This window comes from Octopus bimaculoides, chromosome 7, assembly GCF_046866305.1.
Source record: "Octopus bimaculoides isolate indiv1 chromosome 7, ASM4686630v1, whole genome shotgun sequence".
Classification (NCBI taxonomy): Eukaryota; Metazoa; Mollusca; class Cephalopoda; order Octopoda; family Octopodidae; genus Octopus; species Octopus bimaculoides.
The window spans coordinates 15,677,729-15,704,082 of record NC_142934.1 but is presented as its reverse complement, the minus strand read 5'-3'; the positions used below and the strand labels follow the sequence as shown (position 1 = coordinate 15,704,082).

Here is a 26,354-nt window from a genome sequence, read left to right as displayed (position 1 = left end):
AATGCCATAATCTGACCAGATACTAGTTGTTTGCCTGTCAATACTTTTATTCTATTGCAAGTGTGTGTGTGTGTGTGTGTGTGTGTGTGTGGTGTATGTTGGGAAAAATGAATTGTGGTTTTTGTAAAGGCACACTGTACCCTGAAATCAAATGATTCCAAAGTCAATTTTGCCTTTACTCCTTTCAGAGTTGACATAGATCTAGCCAAAGCGATTGGCTGATAGAACTGTGAGAGCTTCTGGCAGGATACTGTTTCACATCTGTTCCAGCACATAATGCATATGGCTACAACTGTGAGAACAGTGATTCCAAGATGCATATAGATATGTACATATCTATATAAATATATCTGTATTTATTTGCCAAAATATATAATTGAGCATTGGGCTTCACAGAGGCAAAGTGGCTGAGTTCTTTTCGAATGTTTGGCCTAACAGATACAATGACTGAGACCTTTGACATTATCTCGTGCTTGGGAAGAAGACTCATCAAGCCAAGCAAAATTGCAGTTGTGGCAGATACCAGTGTCACGCAAAAGGCACCTGTGCTGATGGCACATAAAAGCACCCATTACACTCTCGAAGTGGTTGGTATTAGGAAGGGCATCCAGCCATAAAAATGCCAAATCAGACTGAAGTCTGGTGTAGCCTTCCAGCTTACCAGCTCTGGGTAAACCATCCAACCCATACCAGCATGGACAATGGACATTAAATGATAATGACTGACACACACACACATGCATACTCAATTATCTGCACACACATGCACAAACACACACATACACACACACACACACACATCACATTCATAATTTTAATGGCCACTTTTATTTAAATCATGTAGAGTTCATTGAGGCAGATTTCTATGAACAGATGCCTTTCCTGTTGCCAATCTTTACCTGTTTCTAAGCAAGGAAATTTTTCCCCACAGCCAGATATGTTTTCACAGAATATTGGAAATGAATTACACATGTATGATAGTGATATCAAGACAAAGAGACACAAATACACACACACACACACATACACACAATCAAACACACAAATGTACATATATACATATACTGAGGCTATAGTAGAAGACTAGAGTTAGTGGAGGACCACTAACTCTATTGGTATCAGTAACTATAGGATATGAATGTTAGAGAATAATATAATGAAGATGGCACACAAAGGACACAAAAAGTAGATGATTACATCATAGCAACTGGGATATAGAAAAGAAAAGACATTAGTGGTTTATAACCAAAATAAAACAACACACAAGATATGTCAAGATGAAAACACTGGGGGAAAAAAGGATAGTAAAAATTAGATGTTCCAAAAGTACTTCTTGACCAAACAAGAGAAATTACAAAAGTGCTGAAATTGAAATAAATATATCCAGAGTGGATATAGGAGATGAACAGAACATGTTGCATGCCAGGAACAGAAGACAACAGAGGAGAAAGTGAAGAAAAGAAACTGTAAAATTGGAATAGGGAAACCACATCAATATAAAATGAAATTTCAGTATGACACCCAAAGTTGTGTGTTTTGGTAGTATATGTGGAGGAAATGGGGTACAATAAAAACATAGAGAACAAATGAAAAAAAAATTCCCATCTTTAGGTGTGTGTGCATGTGTGTGACTTTGCATGAGTGTATTTATAAATAAATGTGTATGTATGTATATATGTGTATATGTACGTGTTTCATTATTAATTAGTAGATGTTACAGGGGGACCCATGGGCTGAGAGTTTCATACATTGGTACTTATTAAACTGTTTGCTAAGTGCCAATATCCAGAACTCTCAATGCATGAGTCACACTGTAACTTGTGCAGATTAACAGTAATAATAAAAAGATTGTGCCTATATGAAGGTGCGGTGCATGGTCTAGTTGTTAGGCTGTAAAGAGGTAACCCTGTGATGGATTAGCCTTCTGATCAAAGGGAATGTTGGGGCCTGCTTGCTTAGCCAATGGGGTGGCATCATTTGAAAGCTAAATTGATGCAAAGTGCATTGTGACTAGTGATGTATAACAACATCCAATAACCTGGTCAATCACGTGATATATATATATATATATATATATATATATATACACATACACATACACATACATACATACACACACACATACATATATATGCAAATATATAAGAGAATGCCAAAGAAGACATGAAGGGAAGTGGTAAAGTTTGATTTCAGGATGTTTGCCCACATGAAAGAGATGATTGCAGAATGATCCCATCCAGCCTGTATCATCATGGGAAAGCCAATGTAGGGTGACGATGAAGATGATGGTGGTGGTGGTGATGATGATGACAGGGAGGAGGAAGAAGATGACAACAGCGATGATGAAGGTGGTGGTGGTGGTGATGACAATGGTGATGATAATGGTGGTGATGACAATGACAACATCAATGATATATACATTCAAAGATGATTCCTGTAACGACTGAGTGAATCATCAGCTTCCAAAAAATAAAGAAATATACTCTATTCATTGTATTGAGTACTCTTTCTCCCATTTGTATACATTGACACATGTATTCCATCTTAGGTTGCACTTAGGGGAGAGAGAACTCAGTATATAAAGTCAAGTTTCTTCCTGTTTGTGGTCTAATTTTAAGCCTGGGTTTCATTCCACATTAATTGTGTTATGTTATGACAAATGCATTTTGAATGAGCAGAAACACTTAAATATTTGTGCACACAAATACATAAACACATACACACACACACACACAGATACAAGCACATGCATAGACAGACAGACACAAACACACATACAGACACACACAGGTACATATATGCACATACATACACACATCCATGATTATTCTGCATTGCTTTTCTTGGCATAGTATATGAAGGACTATATTATATCATATGTCCTTTCATATTTTTAGCAATACAAAATGACATGAGGGAGATTTGACTGCTTTTTCTCAAGTAAGTCAAACAACCATGCAGTGGCTCCTTTGCCAGCATCCTTTGGTAATGTAACCAGTATAAATAATAAAAGAATTTGTGACAGGAAGCATGTATTATATCCATTGCAACCAAATTCACTATTTGGCTTTCAACGATCCACAAAATAGCCAAATAGCAGTTATATACTGGTGTAAATTCTCTAACACTTCTTGGTTTTGGAATGTATTCAATTACTCAGTGAGTTATTCAGCACTGCTAATTTTCTCTATGTCTCTGTTTGTAATTTTATATAGTTTATCAGTGAGGGAGGCAAAATTATAATAATCATAATAATTTTCTTTTCAAATTTTGCCACAAGGCTGGCAATTTTTAGGGGATGGGGATCAGTGGATTACACTGACCCCAGGACTTAACTGATACTTTATTTTATTCACTGCCCACCCACCCCTCACCTGAAGATTAAATTGCCCTGGATGGGGCTTGAACTCAGAACATAAAGAACTAGAAGAAATGCTGCTAAGCATTTTGTCTGACAGACTAACAATTCCACCATTTCACTGCTTTAAGAATGACGATGACGATGATGACAAAGACGATGACGACAACAACTATAATAATCCTTTCTACTAAAGGCACAAGGCCTGAAATTTGGCGAGAAGGGGCTAGTCAATTACATTGACCCCCAGTGTTTCACTGGTACTTAATTTATCGACCCCGAAGGGATGAAAGGCAAAGTTGACCTCGGCAGAATATGAACTCACAACGTAGCAATGGGCAAAATACCACTAAGCATTTCATCCAGCATGTTAATGATTCTGCCAGCTCGCCACCTTAATAATAATAATAATAATAATAATAATAATAATTTTGCCTCAAGGGCAGTCATTTTGGAAGAGGGGATGAGTCGATTACATCGACCCCAGTGTCTCACTGGTACTTAATTTATCAACCCCAACGGGTGAAACACCACTAAGCATTTCATCTAGTGTGTTAATGATTCTTCCAGCTCACTGCCTTAATAATAATAATAATAATAATAATAATAATTAATAATAATTCTTTGTAGAATAGGTACAAAGCCTGCAATTTTGGAGGAGGGATTGGTCAATATCACTGATCGACCTGAGTACTCTGCTGCCACTTATTTTATCAATTCTGAACAGATGAACGGCAAAGTAAATCTTGGCAATGTTTGAATTCAGAAGATACAGCTGAATGAAATGCCACAAAGCATTTTGTCTGGCAATGCTAACAATTCTGCCATTGATCTAAATTTAAAACCTTACGACAAGATTCCATGTTAGTTTATATTCTTAACACCAGGTTAATAACAACAAAGTTATTTTAATAAATTCTTCGTTATTTCCAAAACTAATTGAAACACAGGTAGTATATTTCAAAGCATAAATATGCTAACAAAAGGAGAGAGCAAGAGAGAGAGAGAGAGAGAGAGAGAGAGAGTCAATGTGATTAGTGATGTTAGCACTAGCTTTTGACAGAGTGAGAATAAACATGAAATTTCTAGCATTTAAGAGATAGGACTTTAACAATAATAATTTGTTGAGCTGAAGCTGGTCACTCTGATGTGGTGCAGTTTGTAAGTTATTTTATGTTGCGTAGAATTAGTCAATGTATGAGTTGTTATTTTTTTATGGAAAAAAAGGTGGTATTCTTCAGAGATGATGTATATAGAATACAGTAGCACACGTTCGGTAGATTGTATGCAGTGTTTGTAGTTATGAGAGGGTGGGCATTGAATGAGGGCAATAAGCTTACTATGGTACTTGTAGGTGCAATGTAGTGATAATCAGGTAATGAAAATCATAGTAGGTGCAGTATAGAACCTAACAATATACCTGTATGTATGTTTTCTAGAGTTTCCTCAAGGTAAGATGTCTTTTAATAAAATGTAACAAAATTTTAGTTTGTAAAAATAAAATGATATTCGCCTATTTCAAAATAATAGTAGGTTATATGTTGTTTTTTTATATGAATAAATTCTTTCTTTAAAATGGTTTTGGCTTAATTTAATGCCTTATTAAAATTAAGATGGCATAATATAAGTATGTCCTTATAGGTATGGGTTCCATGATGTTTAGAAAATCACATAAAAGTTCTATGACAAAATAAATTTGGGAACTGTTTCTCTATATATTTGATCTGTTACATCATAACCTTGAGTTGAAATTTACTGTGATGGACAACTTCACACGAAAACAAATAATATTCCAGACACATTTCAGTTCAGTTCTCCAAAACTTCCTTTCGAAAAATAAATTTGGTTTTTGCCTGGTTATATCTCATCAAAAGAAATGGTTATTTTAAACTTTCTATGATTGAAACAAAAATGTTCTTTCTTCTTTTTTTTTCTTTAAATCTGTTGAAATGGTTTTTCTTTTCTGGAATAATAGCATTTTGAACAGGTCTATTTTTTTTTTAAAGAAATTGTAGCACAATTTCACCTGGGGGAGCAGAAATGAAAATGATGTAATGCAAAAGCTCACTTGTTGTAAATAAGCAAAGCACAAAAGCAATTGGATAAAGCAATACAGCAACACATACAATGTTGTAAACCAAGAAAGCACTGCAATAGCATCAACAATTTTATCAACAATTCTTTAAGTGCTGGCTCACTTTCCATCACATACAGAGTCAGTAGCACAAACATACACACACAAAGAGTCAGTAACACACACACATACACACAGTGAGTAAGGCAAGGCAACAAAGAAACCTCTATGTGGTCATTTGATGTGCTAGAAATAGCAGTTAAATCTTCATTAAATTACACCCAACCATCTTAAAAAATATGGAAGAAAACACTGGATGAAAAAGTTCAGAAAAATAAGAAAAGAGGAAAAGAGAAGAAAAATAAAAAATAAAAAAATGATATGGTCAAGTCTGGCTTTCTTTTGACCACAGATCTCCTTAGGTAAAGCCACAACTACAACAACAGTCAATTACACTAACAAAATCCAAGTATTCTTTTCTACTATAGGCACAAGGCCTGAAATTTTTTTTTTGGGGGGGGGGCAGTCGATTTCGTCAACTCCAGTGTATAACTGGTACTGGGGTCAATTCATGAGAGAACTTCACAGGAAGTAATTGGGGTTTCTTTTTGAAGATGTCCTACAGAAACCCTGAATTACTAAATGAAAAACCTGTACCATAAGAAAGACCTGTAGGAGAAATACTCTCCATACTTCCATCTCTTTGGGGGTTAGAAAAATAAATACCAGTAGAACACTGGGGTTGATGCAATTGACTTAATCCCTTCCCTGAAATTGCAGGCCCTGTGCCAAAATTTTAAAGTATTATTATTATCATTATTATTATTATAGGTGGTGAGCTGGTAGAATCGTTAGCACAAATAAGAACCAGTTGAGCATACTGGGGTTGATGTTATTGACTTGCTCTCTCCCCCCGAACCTGATGGCCTTGAACCAAAATTTGAAATTATTATTATCATTATTGTTATTGGGTAGCAAAACTGGCTAAGATAGTACAGTACAAGTCAAATGGAATATTTGTACACCATCTGCTGTTATTTGGCTGTCAGCCAACTTTGTTCAAGCAAACTTAAGAGGGAAAGTATTCTAGCCATGACAATCCTGTCTTTTTCATGCATAGTTTTATTTGCTTCAGTCATTAGACTGTGGCCATGCTGGGGCACCACCTTAAAGGATTTTAGTCAAATTGACGCTGGTGCTTTTTTTTTTTAAAGCCTGATACTTATTCTATCGGTCTCTTTTGCTGAACCACTAAGTTACAGAGATGTAAACACACCAACACAAGTTGTCAAGTGATGGTGGGATACAAACACAGACACAAAGACAGACAGACACACACATCCAAGGTAAAGTAAAGTTACCTTTTTGATTCATACTGACTCATAAGGGCCAGTTTCCTGGCATATATATTCTCCACCTGGACGGGACAGCCGTCCATCACAAGATTACTCATTTTTGCCAGATGAGTTGAATAGAGCAATGTGAAATGAAGTATTTTGCTCAAGAACACAAAGCGTAGCCTAGTCCATGAATAGAAACCATAATCTAATGATTGTGAGTCCAACACCCTAACCACTAAGCCATGCCCCCCACCGCCACCAACACACACACACACATATATATGATGGGCTTCTTTTAGTCTCTGTCTACCAAACCTACTTCTTAACCACACAGCCACACCTGCACCTATATACAACATGATAAAAAATTTAAGTCCCTTGGACATCACTGTCTGAGGACTCATAGAGGTAGATACCTGGATTCCATGGGGTATAAAGCGACCGAGATCCCACCCTCTACTCTGAACAGAGTGTCAGTCAGTTGCAGGGCTGCTCATTTACAGCTGAGTGAACTGAAGTAACATGAAGTATACTGTTTTGCTCAAGACCATGATCTTGTAATTACGAGTACAACTCCCCATCTTTTTGGGGATTAGAAAAATAAATACCAGTAGAACACTGGGGTTGATACAATCGACTTAATCCCTTCCCCGAAATTGCAGGCCCTGTGCCAAAATTTGAAAGTATTATTATTATTACTGAAGGTGGTGAACTGGTAGAATCGTTAGCACAAATAAGAACCAGTGCCTTCATACACAACATGATATTCTTCCTCAATTCTTAAGAACTCAGCAGCAGACTTCTAACACGTCTCATATATGTATGTATGTCTTTTGTAAACAGAGAAACCGTTTGTCGTTAATGTTTGAGTTGTTTAACCTCAAGTCAACTGTTATTCCAGCCTTGATCATCCCATCTTTTGTTATTCTATTTTTAATTTTTAAAATGCTAGGGAGTGATTAAAGGCAATTGATTGACAGAATCATTAGTCAGAAAACAGCACAACTCCCATGACTTTCGGAAACACTTTTTCACGCTAAGAGTTGCTGAAGTATGGAACAAACTGCCAGCATCAGTTGTCAGTTGTCGGAGCACTGCATCCTTCAAAACTTCCATACTTCCTGAGATTCGCCAACACTACACCTGATTTTCTCCCCTCCATACACACGCAAGCATGTATCTGACTCATACACTGTTCACTTTCCAGACATTTGTACAATACTGCATGTGCTTTATACGCACTTTTGACAAGTTGTAGTGCACCTGAGCACTGTATACAATAATTTCATTATTATTATTATTATAGAAATGACTAAATACTTTGCAGTATTTGTTCCAGCTCTTTACATTCTGAGTTCAAACCCTAACAAGGTCAACTTCATTTTTGATCCTTTCAGAGTCAATGAAACAGAGGATCAGTACAGGAGAGTTGGGATGTAGAACTGTTGGCGCATTGAACAAAATACTTAGCAGTATTTGTTTTCTTTTTCCATGTCCTGAGTTAACCTGTGCTGATATTGGGGCCAAACTGTATTCACCCTTGCCTTTTCCTTAAACAACATCAGTGATGTAGAGAGGGGACACTTGGTGCATGTGCACCTGCTGGGCTTGTTTGGTCAAGCTCTAGCATCCAGGTATACTAGAGGAGAACTTTCCATGTGAAGATACATAGTTAACCCTGATTGACAGCGGTTTTAGATAAGATGTGATTTAAAGGAGATCTGGTTGCTATCCCTAGCAGATTGAGCAACCTCACTGAGGCTCTCTCATTGACTCATGGAAGTCTTTATTAACAACTGAGGTCTCTACTATTTTCGATCCATATATGTTATGCCACACAAAAAATGGCCTACTGTTTAAAAAATGGCCTAGAGACAGAGAAGTATTTTCTAACCAACAAATGTTCTCTTGAAGTCTCACCTCTACCCTTTTTTGATCTATGCTAGCACCACTATACTCTTTAAAATACAAATAAAGCAGTAAAAACTGGTAATTTTATAACCAGATCTCATCTGAAATTGTAATATCAAAATGTTAATATATCGTTTACTTTTTCTACTTTAGAAGAAATATTTTTGTTATTTCAAGAAAAATCAATTTTCATTGTGCAATATTTCAAAAACATGTGAAGCATGCAATTATAGAAATGTAGTAAAATCAGGCCCCAAATTAGAGCGATCTTTAAATAAATAAATAAATAAATGAAAAAGACAATTAAGACAGTGGTGGGTTGGAGTTTAAGGAGCTCACATAAATGGAAAAGAAAATTTCCAAACACGAGATAACTCAGCCCACCTAACATCATCTTGCTGACAGGAAAGACTATAACTGGCCGTCCTAACATTCTCCATTGGTGACTCAAAGTCTCAACATCGGACTTAAAATTGTCCATGAGAAAGCTGTTGTCTAGGGGCAGATAGAATTGTAGGTTATCCAGGAACTGTGAACAAAAAAAATAGTAATAAATGGCATCGGAAAAAGAAGAAAATTAGAAGGGCAGGATGAGGACAAGACAAAAAGGCATCCATTGATTTTTTTTTTTTTTGATATCTGTAAAAAAGATCTTGGGATAATTTAGCTGAAAGAATAAAATCTACATTAGTATGATGGTGAAGTTTCAAGCAGTATTTTCTTGATTTTAGAATTAATTATCTTTTGGAGCAAGTTTGTGAACTTAGCTGCAGAAGATTCCACAACTTTGAATTTTTCAAGTTCAGGTTTGATAGAATCTAAAAGCTTAGATTTAGACCAATACTCAACCTAACCCATTCTGTCAATCCAAACAAACTGATTCATCACTGCCATTAAATTCTTCCTTATTTAAAAATGCATTTCATTAAAAAAAGGATTACAAAAAGTATTGAAGACAAACCAAGATACTGCACTAGGAATCTGCAGACTGATGGTTTGTTTTATCTTAGAGAATTTCAAATTCTTTGGCGGTTCCAGCAAAATATTTTCATGTGTTTACTAATAACCTGACAGTGCCCAGTGTTCATCATTATATTTTATGCACTCAAACAGGCATACCCCACCTACCCAGCCTGCCCACAAACCATACAGGCAAACTGGAACTGACAAAAAAAAAGAATAAAATGAATTAGAAATATGCATAATACTCCATTGAAATAACATTTTATTTCTGACATACGCACATCATTTTAAATTTAATCACACACGTACATCCATTTTTTAACCAAATTGACAAAACAAATGTTTAACATAATATTTTCATGTTATTATGAACAAAATGGAATTATTATGCTTATTGAATATGTTATGATATACCTCATTGATATTTAGACATATTATATAAAAAAAGTGTCATTACATATGTTGCTAAGATAACAATAACATCATAGATGTTATTACGATAACAGTAGGATTATATATGTTATAATGAATACAATGGTATAATATATATTGCTGTGATAATATTGTTGTCATAATAAAGAGAATTATATCATAGGTGTTATAATGAACACAATGATATATATATATGTATGTATGTATATAAATATATATATATATATATATATATATATATATATATATATATATATGCCATAATCAATACAATGATACTAGATGTGTTATGATAATATTGAGAGCAAAACAATCAAAATATTATTTAATATGTCTTAACAACACAATGATGCTTGATATGTTAAAATGATAATAATTTTAATATATATCATTATGTATCTTTTATGTTTCACGGAATGTCATTTATGCTTAATAAAATATTATAACAACAATTATGCTAACAATAACAAAATAAACTGAAGAATGACGAGTTAAAAACAAAGAGAAAAAGGAAAAAAAAAATAAACAAAAGGTGATAGTCAACCATTTCATACTTAAGTATTATAGATTGAATAACAGAGTGTAACACATTTTGAATAACCCCAGTCATTATCTATAATACCTATATGTAATGGAAATATAATAATTTAATCTTGGCCATCAGCAACACCACTACCAACAAGAACAATAACAACAACAAAAACAGCAACAAGAAATGTGTATAAAAATGAATGTAAATATACATGTGAAATGGTACAATACCTGTGGCGCAAATGCTAAAATTTGATCTTTGAGTGTGTAAAGTTTGCTAGTTGCCAAAAGACCAATTTCACTAGATGGTCGTCCTGTTAAACCAAGACGTTTGTTCTTTCCTGTAAATGAAAAAAGTTGACTAAATTAAAAGAACCACCACAAATACGTAATTCTGTATCATAGAAAAATAATGACGTCGTAAGCGACGGAGTGCCAACAACAATTATTATTATCACTATTATTATTATGATCATAAAAATGGCCAGTAACAAAACAAAAAGCAGTCTAAAATATTCAAAGAAAAATTATTTTAAAATAAGTGCCAAATATACTTGAAATTAAAACAAAAATTGTCACTCCATCAGTTATGATGTTGGATGTTCAAATTGATCTGATTAATGAAACAGTCTACTCTTGAAATTAATGAATAAGTGGCAGAGTACTCCACAGAAATGCATACGTTTAATGTAGTTCTCATGTAGATTCAGTGTGACACAGAACGTTACAAGGCTGGCCCTTCAAAATACAGGTGTTACTCATCTCTGCCAGCTGAGTAAGCTGGAACAATGTGAAATAAAGTGTGTTGCTCAAGAAGACAATGTTCTGCCAGGCATTGAACTCATAACCTTACCATCGCAACCTAAGTACTCTAACTACTAAGCCACATGCCTTCTCACTTGAAATTAGAAGTCACATGCAAACACACACAATAAAAGAAATGCTCCCATATTTGATCTCAGTGTATGGTGCCCTTGACAAGTATTTTCTGCTGTCATAGTTTCAGGTTGATCAATGCCTTGTAAGAAATTTAGTAAAAGAAATCTCTGGAGGACATCAATACAAATTCCTTAGTATATACTACATTTGACAGCATAAAAGACATTAAATGCATTCCAGTTTCAGCACCACATATTCAAGAAAAAAGTTAGCTTATGGGCAGAGCACTAAGAGCACCGTTCGAGCGTGATCGTTGCCAGAGCAGCTGTCTGGCCTCCATGCCGGTGGCACATAAATAGCACCATTTGAGCGTGATCGTTACCAACGTTGCCTTCCTGGCACTTGTGCCAGTGACACATGAAAAGACATTCGAGTGAGATAGTTGTCAGTGCCGCTGGACTGGCTCCTGTGCAGGTGGCATGTAAAAAACACCATTTCGAGCGTGGCCGTTGCCAGTACCGCCTGACTGGCCTTCGTGCCGGTGACACGTAAAAGCACCCACTACACTCTCGGAGTGGTTAGCATTAGGTAGGGCATCCAGCTGTGAAAACTCTGCCAAATCAGATTGGAGCCTGGTGTAGCCACCTGGTTCATCAGTCCTCAGTCAAATCGTCTAACCCATGCTAGTATGGAAAGCGGACGTTAAACAATGGTGATGACCAACAGTGATTTGTTTTGAGACATTTTTTTTCTAAAAGAAAATGTATCTTATATGCTGTCAGTTAGGGTAATTATGTCTTAAGAGGAGGTATCTCACAAAATGGGATATAACTGAAGATAAACTTAGCCATTCAATAAATAAAGATTAGTAAACCTGACTTGAAAATGTTAATCTTCTTAAGCGTTTGAAAGGAACTGCCTGTGTATGGTTGTAACCTAAGGAGTGAAACCATGAAGCAGAAAGGGAAAAATAACAACAAAAACAAAAACAGAACATACCCAGGAAAGAGTAGATGTAACTTAAAATACGAGCTGGGTAGACTTTTATAGGCTCTACTTCTTTAGTTGTTTGCACTTCAATACCATAGTCTGAGAGACGTTCTTGGATAAATTCATCTTCAGCTAAAATTACCACTGGAAAAGAAGAAAATTAATTTTAAAAAAATAGATTGAGTACAAAGTTTGATATATATATAAAATGTTTAATTTACACTGTGGAGGCGCAATGGCCCAGTGGTTAAGGCACTGGACTCACGGTCATAAGATCACAGTTTCGATTCCCAGACCGGGCGTTGTGAGTGTTTATTGAGCGAAAACACCTAAAGCTACACGAGGCTCTGGCAGGGGATGGTGGTAAACCTTGCTGTACTCTTTCACCACAACTTTCTCTCTGTTTCTGTTGTGCCTGTAATTCAAAGGGTCAGCCTTGTCACACTGTGTCACGCTGAATATCCCTGAGAACTACGTTAAGGTACACATGTCTGTGGAGTGCTCAGCCACTTGCATGTTAATTTCACAAGCAGGCTGTTCCGTTGATCGGATCAACTGGAACCCTCGACGTCGTAAGCGACGGAGTGCCAACACACACAAATTATGCTTGAATGTTTAATCCTACAGAGTGGAACCCTGGACAAGTATTTTCTACCGTAGTCTCAGATCAACCCATACTCTGTGAATGAAACTGAGTAGATGTAAATTGTGATAACCCATCAGATGACTTGCTTCCATTCTGAAGTGGCAAGTAATCTATCACTGAGTTTACTTCTTTCACCAATTCCTGACTTTGGGTGACTTTAGCAGAATCTGTTCTGTTGCACAATCTGAGCAGTTTCCTAATGCCAACCATTTTATTGAGCATTCCAGGAAGCCTCTTCTTTTTGTGACTACTGAAACCCTTCACTCCTGTGAAGCATAAGCCATTGATGACTTTTCTCCATTATTCTTAACACTGGGCTGTCTTTCCCAAAAGGAAAAGCCTTCCTCTCCCTGGTATTGTTGGTTTGGAATTGTCATCAATGCTTCTATAGTTTTGCATTTTTGTCTCGGTAGGTGTGTTGGTCCTACAGAAACCCATTTTTGCCATTGGGAAGAGGTGTTGCATATTAGTCTGGCCCCTATCCTTTGATTCATCCAGCATGGGAAGCCCTACAAGGAGTTTGTGCTTTGTTGGCATAGCTCTCAGGGGTCATTAAGGTATACAAGCCACCACATTGCAACAAGGACTGGATGTCATAGTAGGGTTTTTGTGGTACAAGCTAGTATTTGTATCATGAATCTGAACCCACAATATACAGAACAAGAAGATAGCAACTCAATCAAATTAATTTTCTATACCTCTACTGTTATTCATTTCCTTATACCCATATAGATAAAGCTCAACAAAAGGGTCATCTTACCTTGAACAACGACATCTGGGCGTGCAGTAGATACTAAACGTCTGTTCAATGGATCTAACTCTCCTGGAGACAGGAATCCCTGGCAAAGTAAGAAATGAAATATTTTAACCTTTTCCTTTAATTGGAAAGGTGAGAATATTTGGGATATATATAACCAAGTATTATTCAATACGATGACATATAAACATATATGTATGTATGTATGTATGTGTGTTTGTGTGTATGTTTGTATGTGAGGCAACATAGCCTAGTGGTTAGGGTGTTGCACTCATGATCATGAGATTGTGGTTTCAATTTCTGGACCAGGTGGTGTGTTGTGTTCTTGAGCAAAATATTTCATGTCATGTTGCTCTGTGAATTAATAATCCAGTACTAATTCAACCGAGCACACACATATACATCACTATATAACCAACCACGAAGTCTCACGTTCAGGCCTATTGTGCAGTAGTGCCTTGAGTGTTTTCTACTATAGCCCCAAGCCAACCAAAGCACTGTGAGTGGATTTCATAGGAGGAAACTGAATGAAACCTGTCATGTGTGTGTGTGTGTGTGTGTGTGTGTGTGTGTATGTGTGTGTACCCTTGTTTTGATATCATGTGATAGTCATAAGTGAGCACCCTCATTACACAAGTGAAGTTTTTATTGAAGGGCATGTGGTCATAGAAAATCCGCCTCAACAAATTCTGTTTGACCCATGCAAGCATAGAAAAACGGTTAAATGATGATGATGATATGATATATCAAATGAACAAAGAAGATCAGACCATTTTAGATGACTAACCTCATAGATGAGTCTCCCTACGACATACAGCGACTGAGACCACAAATGTGGTAATCTTCCAATAGCTTTTCTTTTTTGAGATTTAGGATTCTTAAATTCCGCATCAACCTAAGAAGGAAAAGAAGAAGATGTATACATATCAGTGTTTGTTTAAGAATTTATATACAGCTTGTAGATTTTATAGTTGTTATCCCACCACGCACCTTTCCAAAATTTCAGGCCTTGTGCTTATAATAGAATGGATTAATAATTCTTTAACCCTTTAGTATTCAAACTGGCCATATCTGGCCAAAATATTCTACGTGTTTTATATTCAAACTAGCCAAATCCAGCCTCTCACACCTACCCTACAATATCCTAAAAATAAGCTATTACATTATGAAAACCTCAAAGCTACAGATAATCCGTAATTAATTCATAACAATGTGAACGAATAGCCATAACATTTGACAGAATAATCTGAATGCTGAAGGGCTAAAGGCAGCTAGCTGGTAGAAGCTTTAGCATGCCACACAAAATGCTTAGTGGAAATGCCATCTGTCTTCATGTTCTGAGTTCAAATTCTGCTATGGTCAACTTTGCCTTTCATCCTTTTGGAAATTGATAAAATAAGTACAAATCAAGTGCTGGGGTTGATCTAATTGACTTGCCCCATCCTTTAAAATCTCAGACCTTGTCCCAATAACAAAAAGGATTAGTACAGTTGTCAATTAAGAGAGAAGAAACTGTAAAATGGTTGATCGAGGAAGAGTGGAATGTGAAATCAGGTTTAAGTGTTTGGTCAATTGGTTGATGACATAACTGTACACATCAGGTTAGGTTATCTGTTGGCTTTATAAAAGAATTGAGAATTCACTTGAATATGGCTGTGTGGTTCAAAAGTCTGCCTTGAAACCAGAAGGTTTTGGGTTCAGTCCCACTGTGTTTCACCTTGGGTAAGCGTCTTCCATGAAAACCCCAGGCCAACTAAAGCCTTGTCAGGGAACTTGGAAGATAGAAACTGAAAGAAGCTCATCATGTGTGTGTGTGTGTGTCTGTGTTGGTGTTTGTGTCACTCCTGATATTCGCGTGTTTGCTGCTTGTAAGCAAACAAATGGGCTGCAAACACGTGGTGCCATTTGTTTGCAGTTCAGCATGAAAGCATAACAGAGCCTGAAGCCATGTGATTGCAAAATGAACTCCTCCACTCCACAGCCATGTCTGCATCTGTGTGTATGTATTGACCTGCCTACCACAACAGAATTTCTCATCATCATCATCATCATTTAATGTCTGTTTTCCAGGCTGGCATGGCTTGGCAGGAACTGGTGAGGCTAGGGTCTGCACAAGATCCCATAGTATTTTGGCTTGCTTTCTATGGCTGGATACCCTTCTTAACGCCAATCACTCCACAGAGTGTATTGGGTGCTGGTACCATGTAAAAAGCACTCAATCTTGTGCCATGTAGAAAGGACACAGTACACTCTGTAAAGTAATTGACATTAGGAAGGGTATTATTCTGCTGTAGAAACCATCCCAAAACAGATCATTGGAGTCTGGTGCAGCTCTCTGGCTTGCCAGCTCCTGTCAAACCATCCAACCCAAGCCAATATGTTAAAAAAATGGATGTTAAGTACTGCCTTTGATCATGATGATGGAGTTTACCATTGTGTGGCACCTTGGGGAAGTGTTCTCTACAATAGTTCCAGGTTGACCAAAGCTGTGTGAGTGGATTGAGTATAGGAAACTGAAAAAAGCCCATCATGATGAAAAACAAACTGAAAAAAAAAAAACCTGATGTGCAGAAAATTTAGGTTACCTTTTCATGAGGTACCATGTAAAGCTCTGGAACCAGTGTTAAGCCTTCGTCATTTTTGTGAATGACATCATCCAAAAGAGACCGGTACCTTTCAGTCTGAATATAAATACATAAACAAAAGATTCTTCTATTAAAAGATTAAAAATTTCAAATCAGCAAAGATCAATTCTCTTTTACTCTTCTGCCAAAGTGAACTGAATACAAAATGACCTGTAAAATAGGGAATATGATGCATACACTCATATATCTGTTGTGTGTGTGTGTGTGTGTGTGTGTGTGTGTGCATGCACGTGTGTGTGTGTATGTATGTAAATGTATCCATGTATATGTATGAATATGTGTGTGTGTATATATGTAAGTGTGCATATATGGGCGCAAGTACATTTACATGCACACATGTATACAAAACGCACAGAGGTACACAAATTCATGCACACAATTGCACTGTATTAGAAATATTACTTTCAAATAATACTTAAACTACAATGAGATTTCATGAAGAAAGTCATTAGAGTGACCCTGTCTGTATGAAGTTTAATATGTTTGGAGCAGTCCCATGAGAGCCAAAAATTAAATGAAAAATCTGAGCTCACAACAGCCATTATTGCCTGTGTTGCTTGCAAGGTTTTTTAAAAAGAACATAAAAACTAGTGTTTTTCTTCATAATTTTCATATAATATTCCAAAATATAGTCAAACAGATTTTTCAGAAGAAAATGGGGTTGGATAACCAACTGAATGATAGGAAACGTGTAACTCTGAGCACTGGAATTATGTGCCTTGCATTTATAACACACACACACACACACACATATGATGATTGCCTCATTTTAACAGATGACAGACGTCTCACGTTCAGCCTGATTGCTCTCATTCACCTTCATCCTTACATGTGCACAGATATGACTTTCCAGGTCAGCCAATGATTTACATGATATTAAACACAAGTGACGCATTGCTCTTGGATTTGCACAGGATTAATTTCATTAGTTTGTGGCAGCTGTTCTTGATGAAGCTGGAGGTGGCATTTCAGACCACGATTTGTCTTGCATGCCTTATTATTGCAGATCAGACATGTAGTGGAGCATTGGAGGTACTGGCAGCATTGCCACATGATCTGTTTGAGCCCATTGATTTATAAAGTTGCACATACAGACATGTACACAAATATAAGAAGAGAGAGAGAGAGAAAGAGAGAGAGAGAGAAAGAGAGAGAGAGAGTAGGAAAAAGAGAGAAATAGCAGTTTATCATGACACTGGATACTTCAGAGGTTGTGTTCCCAGTAAGTCTAAAGTATCTTCTGTTCTACATTACTCCACTCTTTAGTGGTCAGTACCAAGGAGCTATCTTGTGTCCAGAAGGTGAAAGAAAGATTGATGAGAGAGGATGACTCTTGTTTAATTAATTACAAAAAAAACAACAACCCAAAATACAACACACAACAGAATACAAAGAAAGAGGAAACCATACAGAGTCTTACCTGTTCCATGTTATTAGTGAAAAGTCCATCCAGAACGAAGTAGGTGAAGAACAGAGGCCACTCACACTCAATATGTTCAAACTTCATCAGCTCTCCAGGTTCATAATATAATCTGTTAGGATCCTACAATAAATAACAACAACCCACTTGGATCATAGACAAAAATACCCTCTTCTCTCTGAGTAACATTAATATTAGCACTGATATGAAAAAGCAGTTCTTTCTGAAGTATATTTAAAGAAAATACAAATATAAATGAAAAGTTAAGTTTTTTATAAATGAAGAGTTAAATTTTAACATTTAGTTTTTGCAGCAGAAGATGTATAAGAAAAACTCACCTCAATGGCTGTCTTGTAACCATCGCGGAGAAAGCGAGAACAACCATATCTGCCCTGGTAAAGGAAAATGTTAAAGAAATGATAAAGTGAAGAACAACAGTAAAGGTGGAAAGTGGGTGAGTAGCTATATAGATAGAAGTAGAGAGAGAGAGAGGGGGGGAGAGGGAGAGAGAGAGAGAGAAAGAGGAGGAGAGAGTGAGAGAGAGAGAGAACAGAGACTGGTGGATAGATAGATAGGGACATCCAGTCAGAGAGTGAGATAGAAATAGAGAGAGGAAGAGATAAGAGATCTGTGTTGAGTAAACAGGTGAATGATGTAAAAGGCTTGATGGCATTTCATCTGTCTTTACATTCTGAGTTCAAATTCCGCCAAGGTGGACGTTGCCTTTCATCCTTTCGGATCGATAAAATAAGTACTGGGGTCAAGCACTGGGGTCAGTTTAATTGGTTTGATCCCTCCCCGAAAACTTCTGACCTTGTGCCAAAATTTGAAGCCAATATGAATCAGTGCATCAAACAAAAATACTGTTATTGACTTAACCCTTTAGAGTTCAGATTATTCTATAAAACATAACATGCTTATTGATTCACATTGATTTGAATTAATCATGCATTATCTCATATCTTCAAGATCTTGATCGTCTAATTACTTAATGTAGAATAACATTGTAGGGTAGGTGTGAGAGCCTGGATCTGGTCAGTTTGAACATAAAACAGATTAAATATTTTGGTCAGATATGGCTGGTTTAAATACTAAAGTGTTAACAAGCTTTTATACTAAGGAAGACATAGTTATTTGATAAATGAAGTCAAAGATGAAGTACTGGGATAAACGATTGATTAAAAATCTTTGAAAGCAGTGTTACAGCAGGCCAATAGTTCAATGACTCAAACTTATATATAGAAGGATAAAAGACAATCATAAAAAGAAAATATGTCTTACTTGTAATTTTTCTTGAATATGTTTTTTAGTTTCCAGAATGAGTTCAGGTTTATCACAGGCAAAAGCAGGATAGCTAATCACACTTAATAAACCAGCATCAATTTCCTGCATAGAGACAGAGAATGAAAATGAATAAACTGTTAAACAATACATCAGGAATATATCAATATAGTGGCTCTTCATTAGTTACGATGACAAATGTTTCAGCTGATCCGATCAACAGAACAACCTACTCAGGACATTAGCATGAATGTGGCTGATCATTCCACAAACAAGCATACCCTTAACATAATTCTCAGGAGATTCAGTATGACAAAGAATGTGACAAAGCTGGCCCTTTGAATTACAGGTACAATTCATTTTTGCCACACACACACATGTATATATCTAAACACATTATAATCATATGCAGGTTAAAATCAAATAACTTGAAAACAGAATAGACAAAACAAAATATGTTACCTTTGAATTAGATTCCCGAGGTAACATCGAATGGAATATAGCCTGAAATTAGAGGAAATGATTAAAAGGTGTTATTTCAGATAACGATTCTGCCAGCTCTCCCACCTTAATAATAATAATAACAACAATACTTTCTACTGTAGGCACAAAACCTGAAATTTGGTGGGAGGAGCCTAGTTGATTACACTGACCTCAGTACTCAGCTGGTATTTGTTTCATCGACTCCAAAAGGATGAAAGACAAGGTCAAACTTGGTGAGATTTGAACTCAATACCACTAAGTGTTTTGAAGATCAGTTCATTATGGTTTTATTCAACATTCAAGCAAGGTCGTTGCCAGTGGCGCTGGACTGGCTCCTGTGCAGGTGGCACGTAAAAAACACCATTTTGAGCGTGGCCGTTGCCAGTACCGCCTGACTGGCCTTTGTGCCAGTGGCACGTAAAAGCACCCACTACACTCTTGGCGCAGTTGGCATTAGGAAGGACATCCAGCTGTAGAAACTCTGCCAGATCAGATTGGAGCCTGGTGTAGTCATCTGGTTTCACCAGTCCTCAGTCAAATCGTCCAACCCATGCCAGCATGGAAAGCGGACGTTAAACGATGATGATGATGAATAATAATAGTAAAACTTACCTGACATTGTTGAGCTTCATCAGGCAAAACATGAATCACTGAGTTGGGACCGCCACGTGACCCAAAAAGGTCAAGGCCATCAATAGCTTCTAAAGCAGCCTACAAATAACAAGTAAAATTTCATTACTACTACTACTACTACTACTACTACTACTTAAATGAAAAGCGTTTAATTTTTTTATTTGTTTATTTTGTTTTGGTGTTGGTAATGCAAGAGAATATAATTGTGGTGGAGGTACTGATGATCATCATTATCATAATCATCATAATAAGCTAATGTTAGAGGCAATGATGATGATGATGAGGAGGAGGAGGAGGAGGAGGAGTAGGAGGAGGAGGCGTGTGGTAATGGGTGGTGGGAATGGAAGTGATGATGATAACTGTGGTAGCAGTGATGATGGTGGTGATGCGATGGTGGTAGTGAGAGCTAATGGTGATAGTGGTGATGGTGATGATGGTGGTGGTGAGAGGCGAGGATGATGATGGTTGTGGTGATGGTTGTTCTAGTAGTGGTGGTAGTAGTGATGGAGAATGACGATAGTGATAATGGTGATGATGTTGGTGGGGAGGAGGAGGATGATGAGGATGATTACAAAAGCAATGAAAATGGAGGGAGGGTATAGTAATCTAAGTTGTGATAACAGCAGAGATGATGATGATGATGATGATGATGATCACAATTATAATCATATTAGTAATAGTAATATCAATGGTGATGATGATGATTAAATTCATAATACTGATGATGATGATGACGATGATGAGAATGTTGCTGTTGTTGCTTTTAGTGATTGTTGTTGTTATGATTATAACATAAATTAACAATTACCTTGGCCATCCCAATAGAACTTGAATTGAGTTCTGGCAATCCATGGTTGGTTTTGTCACCTCGTTCCCAAATACCATAGTCCTGAAAGAGAAAGCATTCAACTTTTAAGCAAACATCATCATTTAGCATCTGCTTTCCATGCTGGCATGGGTTAGATGCTTTAACTGAAACTGATAAACTGGAGGGCTACAGCAGGTTCCAATATGGTTTGGTATGGTTTAGATGCCCTTCCTAATGCCAACCACTCCAAGAGTATAATGGGTATTTTCTACATGTCACAAGCATGGGTACCAGTTATGTGACACCGGCATTGGTCATGGTTATGATTTCACCTGGCTTGACAGGTCTTCTCAAGCATGGCACATCACCAAAGGTCCAGTCACTTGTCATTGCCTCCATAAGGCCCAACGATCAAAGGGTGTGCTTTACATGCCACTGGCACAAGTGCCAGTTATGTGACACCAGCATCGGCCATACAAAGAAATATCTTTTCTCTTTTATTTGGTTCAGCCATTAACCTGCAGACATGCTGAGGCACTGCCTTGAAGAATCTTAGTTGACCGAATTGACCCCAGAACATATTTTTTTAAAGCCTGGTACTTATTCAATCAATCTCTTTTGCTGAATCACTAAGTTATGGGAACAGAAGCACACCAACATCAGTTGTCAAGAGGTGGTGAGGGATAAACACAAACACAGACACACACACCCCTCCACACACATATATATGATGGTCTTCTTTCAGTTTGTGTCAACCGAATCTACTCACAAGGCTTTGATCAGCCCAAGGCTACAGTACAAAACACTTTCCGAAGGAGCCACGCAGTGGGATTGAACCTAGAACCATGTGGTTGGAAAGCAAACTTCTCAACACAACAGCCATGCCTATATAAAAAAAATCATATATTTCTTTAAGACATAAGAAATGGTTTCTGATTACGATACAAGACCAGCAATTTTGAAGGAAGCAAATTAGCTGAAACCATCAACCCCATTAACTGATTCCGAATTTTGGCACAAGGCCAGCAATTTCGGGGAAGGTGGTAAGTAGATTACATCAACACCAAAGTTCAACTGGTACTTATTTCATTGACCCCAACAGGATAACAGGCATAGTCAACCTCAACAGAATTTGAACTCAGAACATAAAGATGGATGAAATGTTGCTAAGCATTTTACCCAGTGTGCTAATGATTCTGTCAGCTTGCCGTCTTAATAACAATAATAATAGTAGTGATCCTTTCTGTTATAGGCACAAAGCCTGAAATATTGGGAGAGGGGGAGCGGCTAAGTCCATTACATCAACTCCAGAGTTCAACTGGTGCTTATTTTATCAACCCCAAAAGAATGAAAGACAAAGTGGACCTTGGTGGAATTTGAACTCAGAACGGAAAGACAAATGAAACACTGCTAAGCATTTTGCCCAGCATGCTAACAATTCTGCCAGCTTGCTGTCTTATCAACCCCAGGAACTGACAGGTGCTATATTTTATTGGTGATGGTATTGTTTCTGTAAACTTGTATAAGAATCATTGTAGAATATGAAAATTTACCAATCAAGACCCAAAACAAAAAGACACAAAGGGAGTGGTTCAGTTTATAAAAAAAAATCCTTTTATACTTACTGGGATACGGTAAGCAGCTTGAATGTAAAATACCAGATTCTGTATAAAAGCAACTTCGTCCAATGAAAATATAATTTTTAAACCTAATGAAATAATAATAAAATAACACTATAAAAAATATATAAAAATAATGTACTGAATAAATATGAGACAATAACATTTAACAGAATCACTTTGAGCCAATGTGAAAGAGAGAAAGAGAGAGACTCTACACTGTGGCACAATCTGTTGGAAATAAAAATAGCAGCAACATCTCCCTCTCAAATCATACTCTACAGTCTTAAGGGGGAAAAAGGAGGGACACAAAGGATGGTGTATTCTTAAATATACTATGCCTAAAGAAAAAAACAAGATGGTCATGGCAGGTGATTGGACAGGTGGATGGATGGATGGACAGATAAATGGATGGATAGATAAATGGATGGATAGACAGACAGGTGGCTGTCTGGCTGGCTGGATGGACAGACACCTACCATCTACTCCACAATGATAATCCACATTTGCAATCCAACAACTTACCCACAATATATATAAATGGATGGATGAATGAATGGATAGATGGATGGACGGACAGATGGACAGATGGATGGACAGATACATGGATGGATGAAAAGTCAGATAGATGGATGGATAGATATATGGTATCAACTAGATTAATACTGGGAAATAACAGCCTCAGCTTCCATCATGATTTATAGACAACTCTGGAACCTGGCACATGTGTTCCTCATTGTGTCCTGGGGAAGATCTTCAAATACCTCCTTGAACACAATCACCAGCTTGGCTTTAGTGTTGCAGGCAGAGCAGTTGGTATCTTTTTCAATTGCACCCCAAATATAGCAATCTATGGTATTACAATCAGAGGAATTAGGAGGCCAAAAATTAGGGCTGGTGTAGTCATAAAAATTCTCCAACAACCATTTCTGATTCTTTCTGGAGGTATGGCAAGGAGCTGAATCTTGCTGCCACACATACGGCCTTCTAGCAGCAACCCTCTCCAGCCAGGTTTTGACCAGTCTCCAGCAGTTTCACATAATGATCAGAATCGATCTTAAGACCCTGTTCATTGATGTGGGGAGGCATGATATTACCCTCACTGGAAACACATCCAAAGACCATCCTCGTTTTGGGGGAATTTGGTTTCCATAATATCCATGTAACACCTTACAGCCTTTATAGGGTTCATAGAGCATTCAGCAGCAATCATGATGTTGGCATTTTGACACCTGGCTTAAATCATCATGGTACACGTAACTCTTTTCCAATATTCAGAAGGCTTCTAGCATTCTATGTCAGCTAATTTTTTTCCCAATTACAACTTCAACCTTTATACTCTCCAATGCTATTAACTATTCACCAATAATACATTAAACTGTTCCTTAAACAAGGAGACCAAAAATCATCAAATTTAGCCTGAACATCCTCCGTCCTACTTATAGTGAAAAATAAATTAACAAGCAACACATACCTGAGGCTGTCATTTCAGACAACATAAGTACATACAGTGATGTGGCATCTATTTGCAAATGACCCCACTCAAGATCGCCTTCAACAGGTTGACATGTCTCAGAGTCATATTTTGCATGAAGTGAATCCACTGCGCTTTGTGTCACTTTGAACTTCTCCAGTTTATGCACTTGCATTGTCATGGCTCGTAAAATTCCCCGCATCAGCTTCACAACAGACTGTGAATTTAATGAGAGTAGCAATATTAAAAACAAGGATAAAGAAAAATGTAAGATTTTTACATAGAATTAATCCATAAATATTTGGGTTCTTTTCTTTAGCACATTAACTGCCACATCCAACTCATACCTACAATTCATTCATTGCTTTAGTTTTTAACCTCAACTCAAACTGATAAAGCTGGTGTCCACAGAAACCCTATATCCACACAAACACACAGAAATTGCACATTAGCATAAGCAGGACAACAAATTAGCATAAACAATGCTACATTGGGAATGCACCTTCACTGATACGAGATTGAGGCAATGAAAGAACGTCTATATGGTTGACCTGCTAGAAATAGTAACCAATTTCTCTCTCTTTCTCCATCTCTCTCTCAGATTATACCCTGCTGTCTTAGAAAAGGACATATTGCATATTGTGCATTATGCCTGAGTAAAAGGAGGAATGGCTGCAGTTGGAGTACCTTTGAACATAGTTCTGCTAGATGGGGTTAGCCTGGGCTAAACAATAAATTATTAAATTCAACTTACGATGAAAGTAAACAAACAAAGTTTGCTTTAGAAGTGTTGAGATGTAATGAAAGGTAGAGAAATAAATTTTTTAAATTCTCAAATGCATGATAATGGTAACAAATAGCCGGATCAGGATAAATTATCCATACATTGCAGAAAAATACGTTACTGGCCAGTCATGAGACTCAAACTCACATCCCTGTGATTACTCGTCAAGTGCTTTACCATTAAGCTAAACTGCCCAGTCACAGATTTTTCTGCAATTTTAGAACTTATAAATTTAGCTTCATAAGACGCTAACGTTAAATTCAACTTACGATGAATGTAAAACAAAGTTTGTTTTAGAAGTGTTGAGATTAATTTTGTAACTAAGCTACAGATCAATTTCTTATTTATTCCAAATATTCAAACCCCACCACCACCACCACCACTACTACCATGTGATTTGAAGTTTGCTTCCCAGCCTCATGGTTCCAGGTTCAGCCCCACAGCGTGACACCTTGGGCAAATGTCTTCTATTATAGCGTCAGGCTGACCAAAGTCTTACAAGTGGATTTGGTAGATGGAAACTGTAAGAAGCCTGTCATATGCATATATATTTATGTTTGTTTTTGGGCCTGTGTTTGTCCCCCACCACTGCTTGACAACCAGTGTTGGTTTGTCTATATCCCCATAACTTAGTAGTTTGGCAAAAGAGCCTGATAGAATAAGTACAAGGTTTAAAAACTACTACTATTACTAAAAAATTCAAAGTCACCTACTTGCTCTAACTCGTATGCTTTCGATCGATCTTCGTCAAAATCTGCCGTTTTCCGATAGGCCAGAGCCAATCCCCATACTGCCATGACACTGTAGACATTGTCACGCACCCAAGCATGTCGGTCTTTAGTGGTAGTTATCAGTCCACTTGCTACATTCTGAAAGTTTACAAGAATAATATGTTAGATTTTGTAAAACATAAAACAAATTTCAAAGAAATAAAACATGGAGAAAGACAAATAAAACGAAATGCCTGTGTTTGTGAGGTTCAGTGGGTTGTCTATTAACTGAAAGGGTTGAAAAGGGTGACATCCTACATTGCACTAAATAAGGTCCACATTGCTCTATGAATTAACTTTATTCCTCTACTTGTTTCAGTCATTTGTCTGGGACCATACTGGAGCACTGCCTTGAAGGGTTTTAGTCAAACAAATTGACCCCAGGACTTATTTCTTAGGCCTAGCACTTATTTTATCGGTCTCTTTTGCCGGACCACTAAGTTACAGGGACGTAAATACACCAACATCAAGTGGTGATAGGGGGACAATTAACTGATGCTGGTCAATTTGTTTGTTTGTAGATCAAAAGTTTTCTCCATTTTCTGCTTATTTAAAT

The 26,354-nt window shown here is 37.0% G+C and overlaps 1 protein-coding gene across 18 annotated transcripts in view; it reads right to left on the bottom strand.

Annotated features, from left to right (window-relative positions):
• Window positions 1–26,354, bottom strand: part of LOC106873376 (putative phosphorylase b kinase regulatory subunit alpha) — a 103,319-nt gene that overhangs the window by 68,796 nt on the left and 8,169 nt on the right. For 9 of the 18 annotated variants that reach the window (XM_014920708.3, XM_089354861.1, XM_089354864.1 and 6 more), the window contains exons 2-16: window positions 25,742–25,897; window positions 24,245–24,461; window positions 22,777–22,859; window positions 21,152–21,232; window positions 20,323–20,421; window positions 19,690–19,731; window positions 19,228–19,332; window positions 18,285–18,338; window positions 17,947–18,069; window positions 16,467–16,562; window positions 14,669–14,776; window positions 13,885–13,963; window positions 12,488–12,622; window positions 10,841–10,950; window positions 9,068–9,212 (exon numbers count right to left, since the gene is read on the bottom strand). In XM_014920708.3, the coding sequence (XP_014776194.2) occupies window positions 9,068–9,212; window positions 10,841–10,950; window positions 12,488–12,622; window positions 13,885–13,963; window positions 14,669–14,776; window positions 16,467–16,562; window positions 17,947–18,069; window positions 18,285–18,338; window positions 19,228–19,332; window positions 19,690–19,731; window positions 20,323–20,421; window positions 21,152–21,232; window positions 22,777–22,859; window positions 24,245–24,461; window positions 25,742–25,897 (1,633 nt within the window). The remainder of the gene's footprint in view (window positions 1–9,067; window positions 9,213–10,840; window positions 10,951–12,487; window positions 12,623–13,884; window positions 13,964–14,668; window positions 14,777–16,466; window positions 16,563–17,946; window positions 18,070–18,284; window positions 18,339–19,227; window positions 19,333–19,689; window positions 19,732–20,322; window positions 20,422–21,151; window positions 21,233–22,776; window positions 22,860–24,244; window positions 24,462–25,741; window positions 25,898–26,354) is intronic. The other 9 variants (XM_014920707.3, XM_052969281.2, XM_014920710.3 and 6 more) reach the window with 1 other exon arrangement.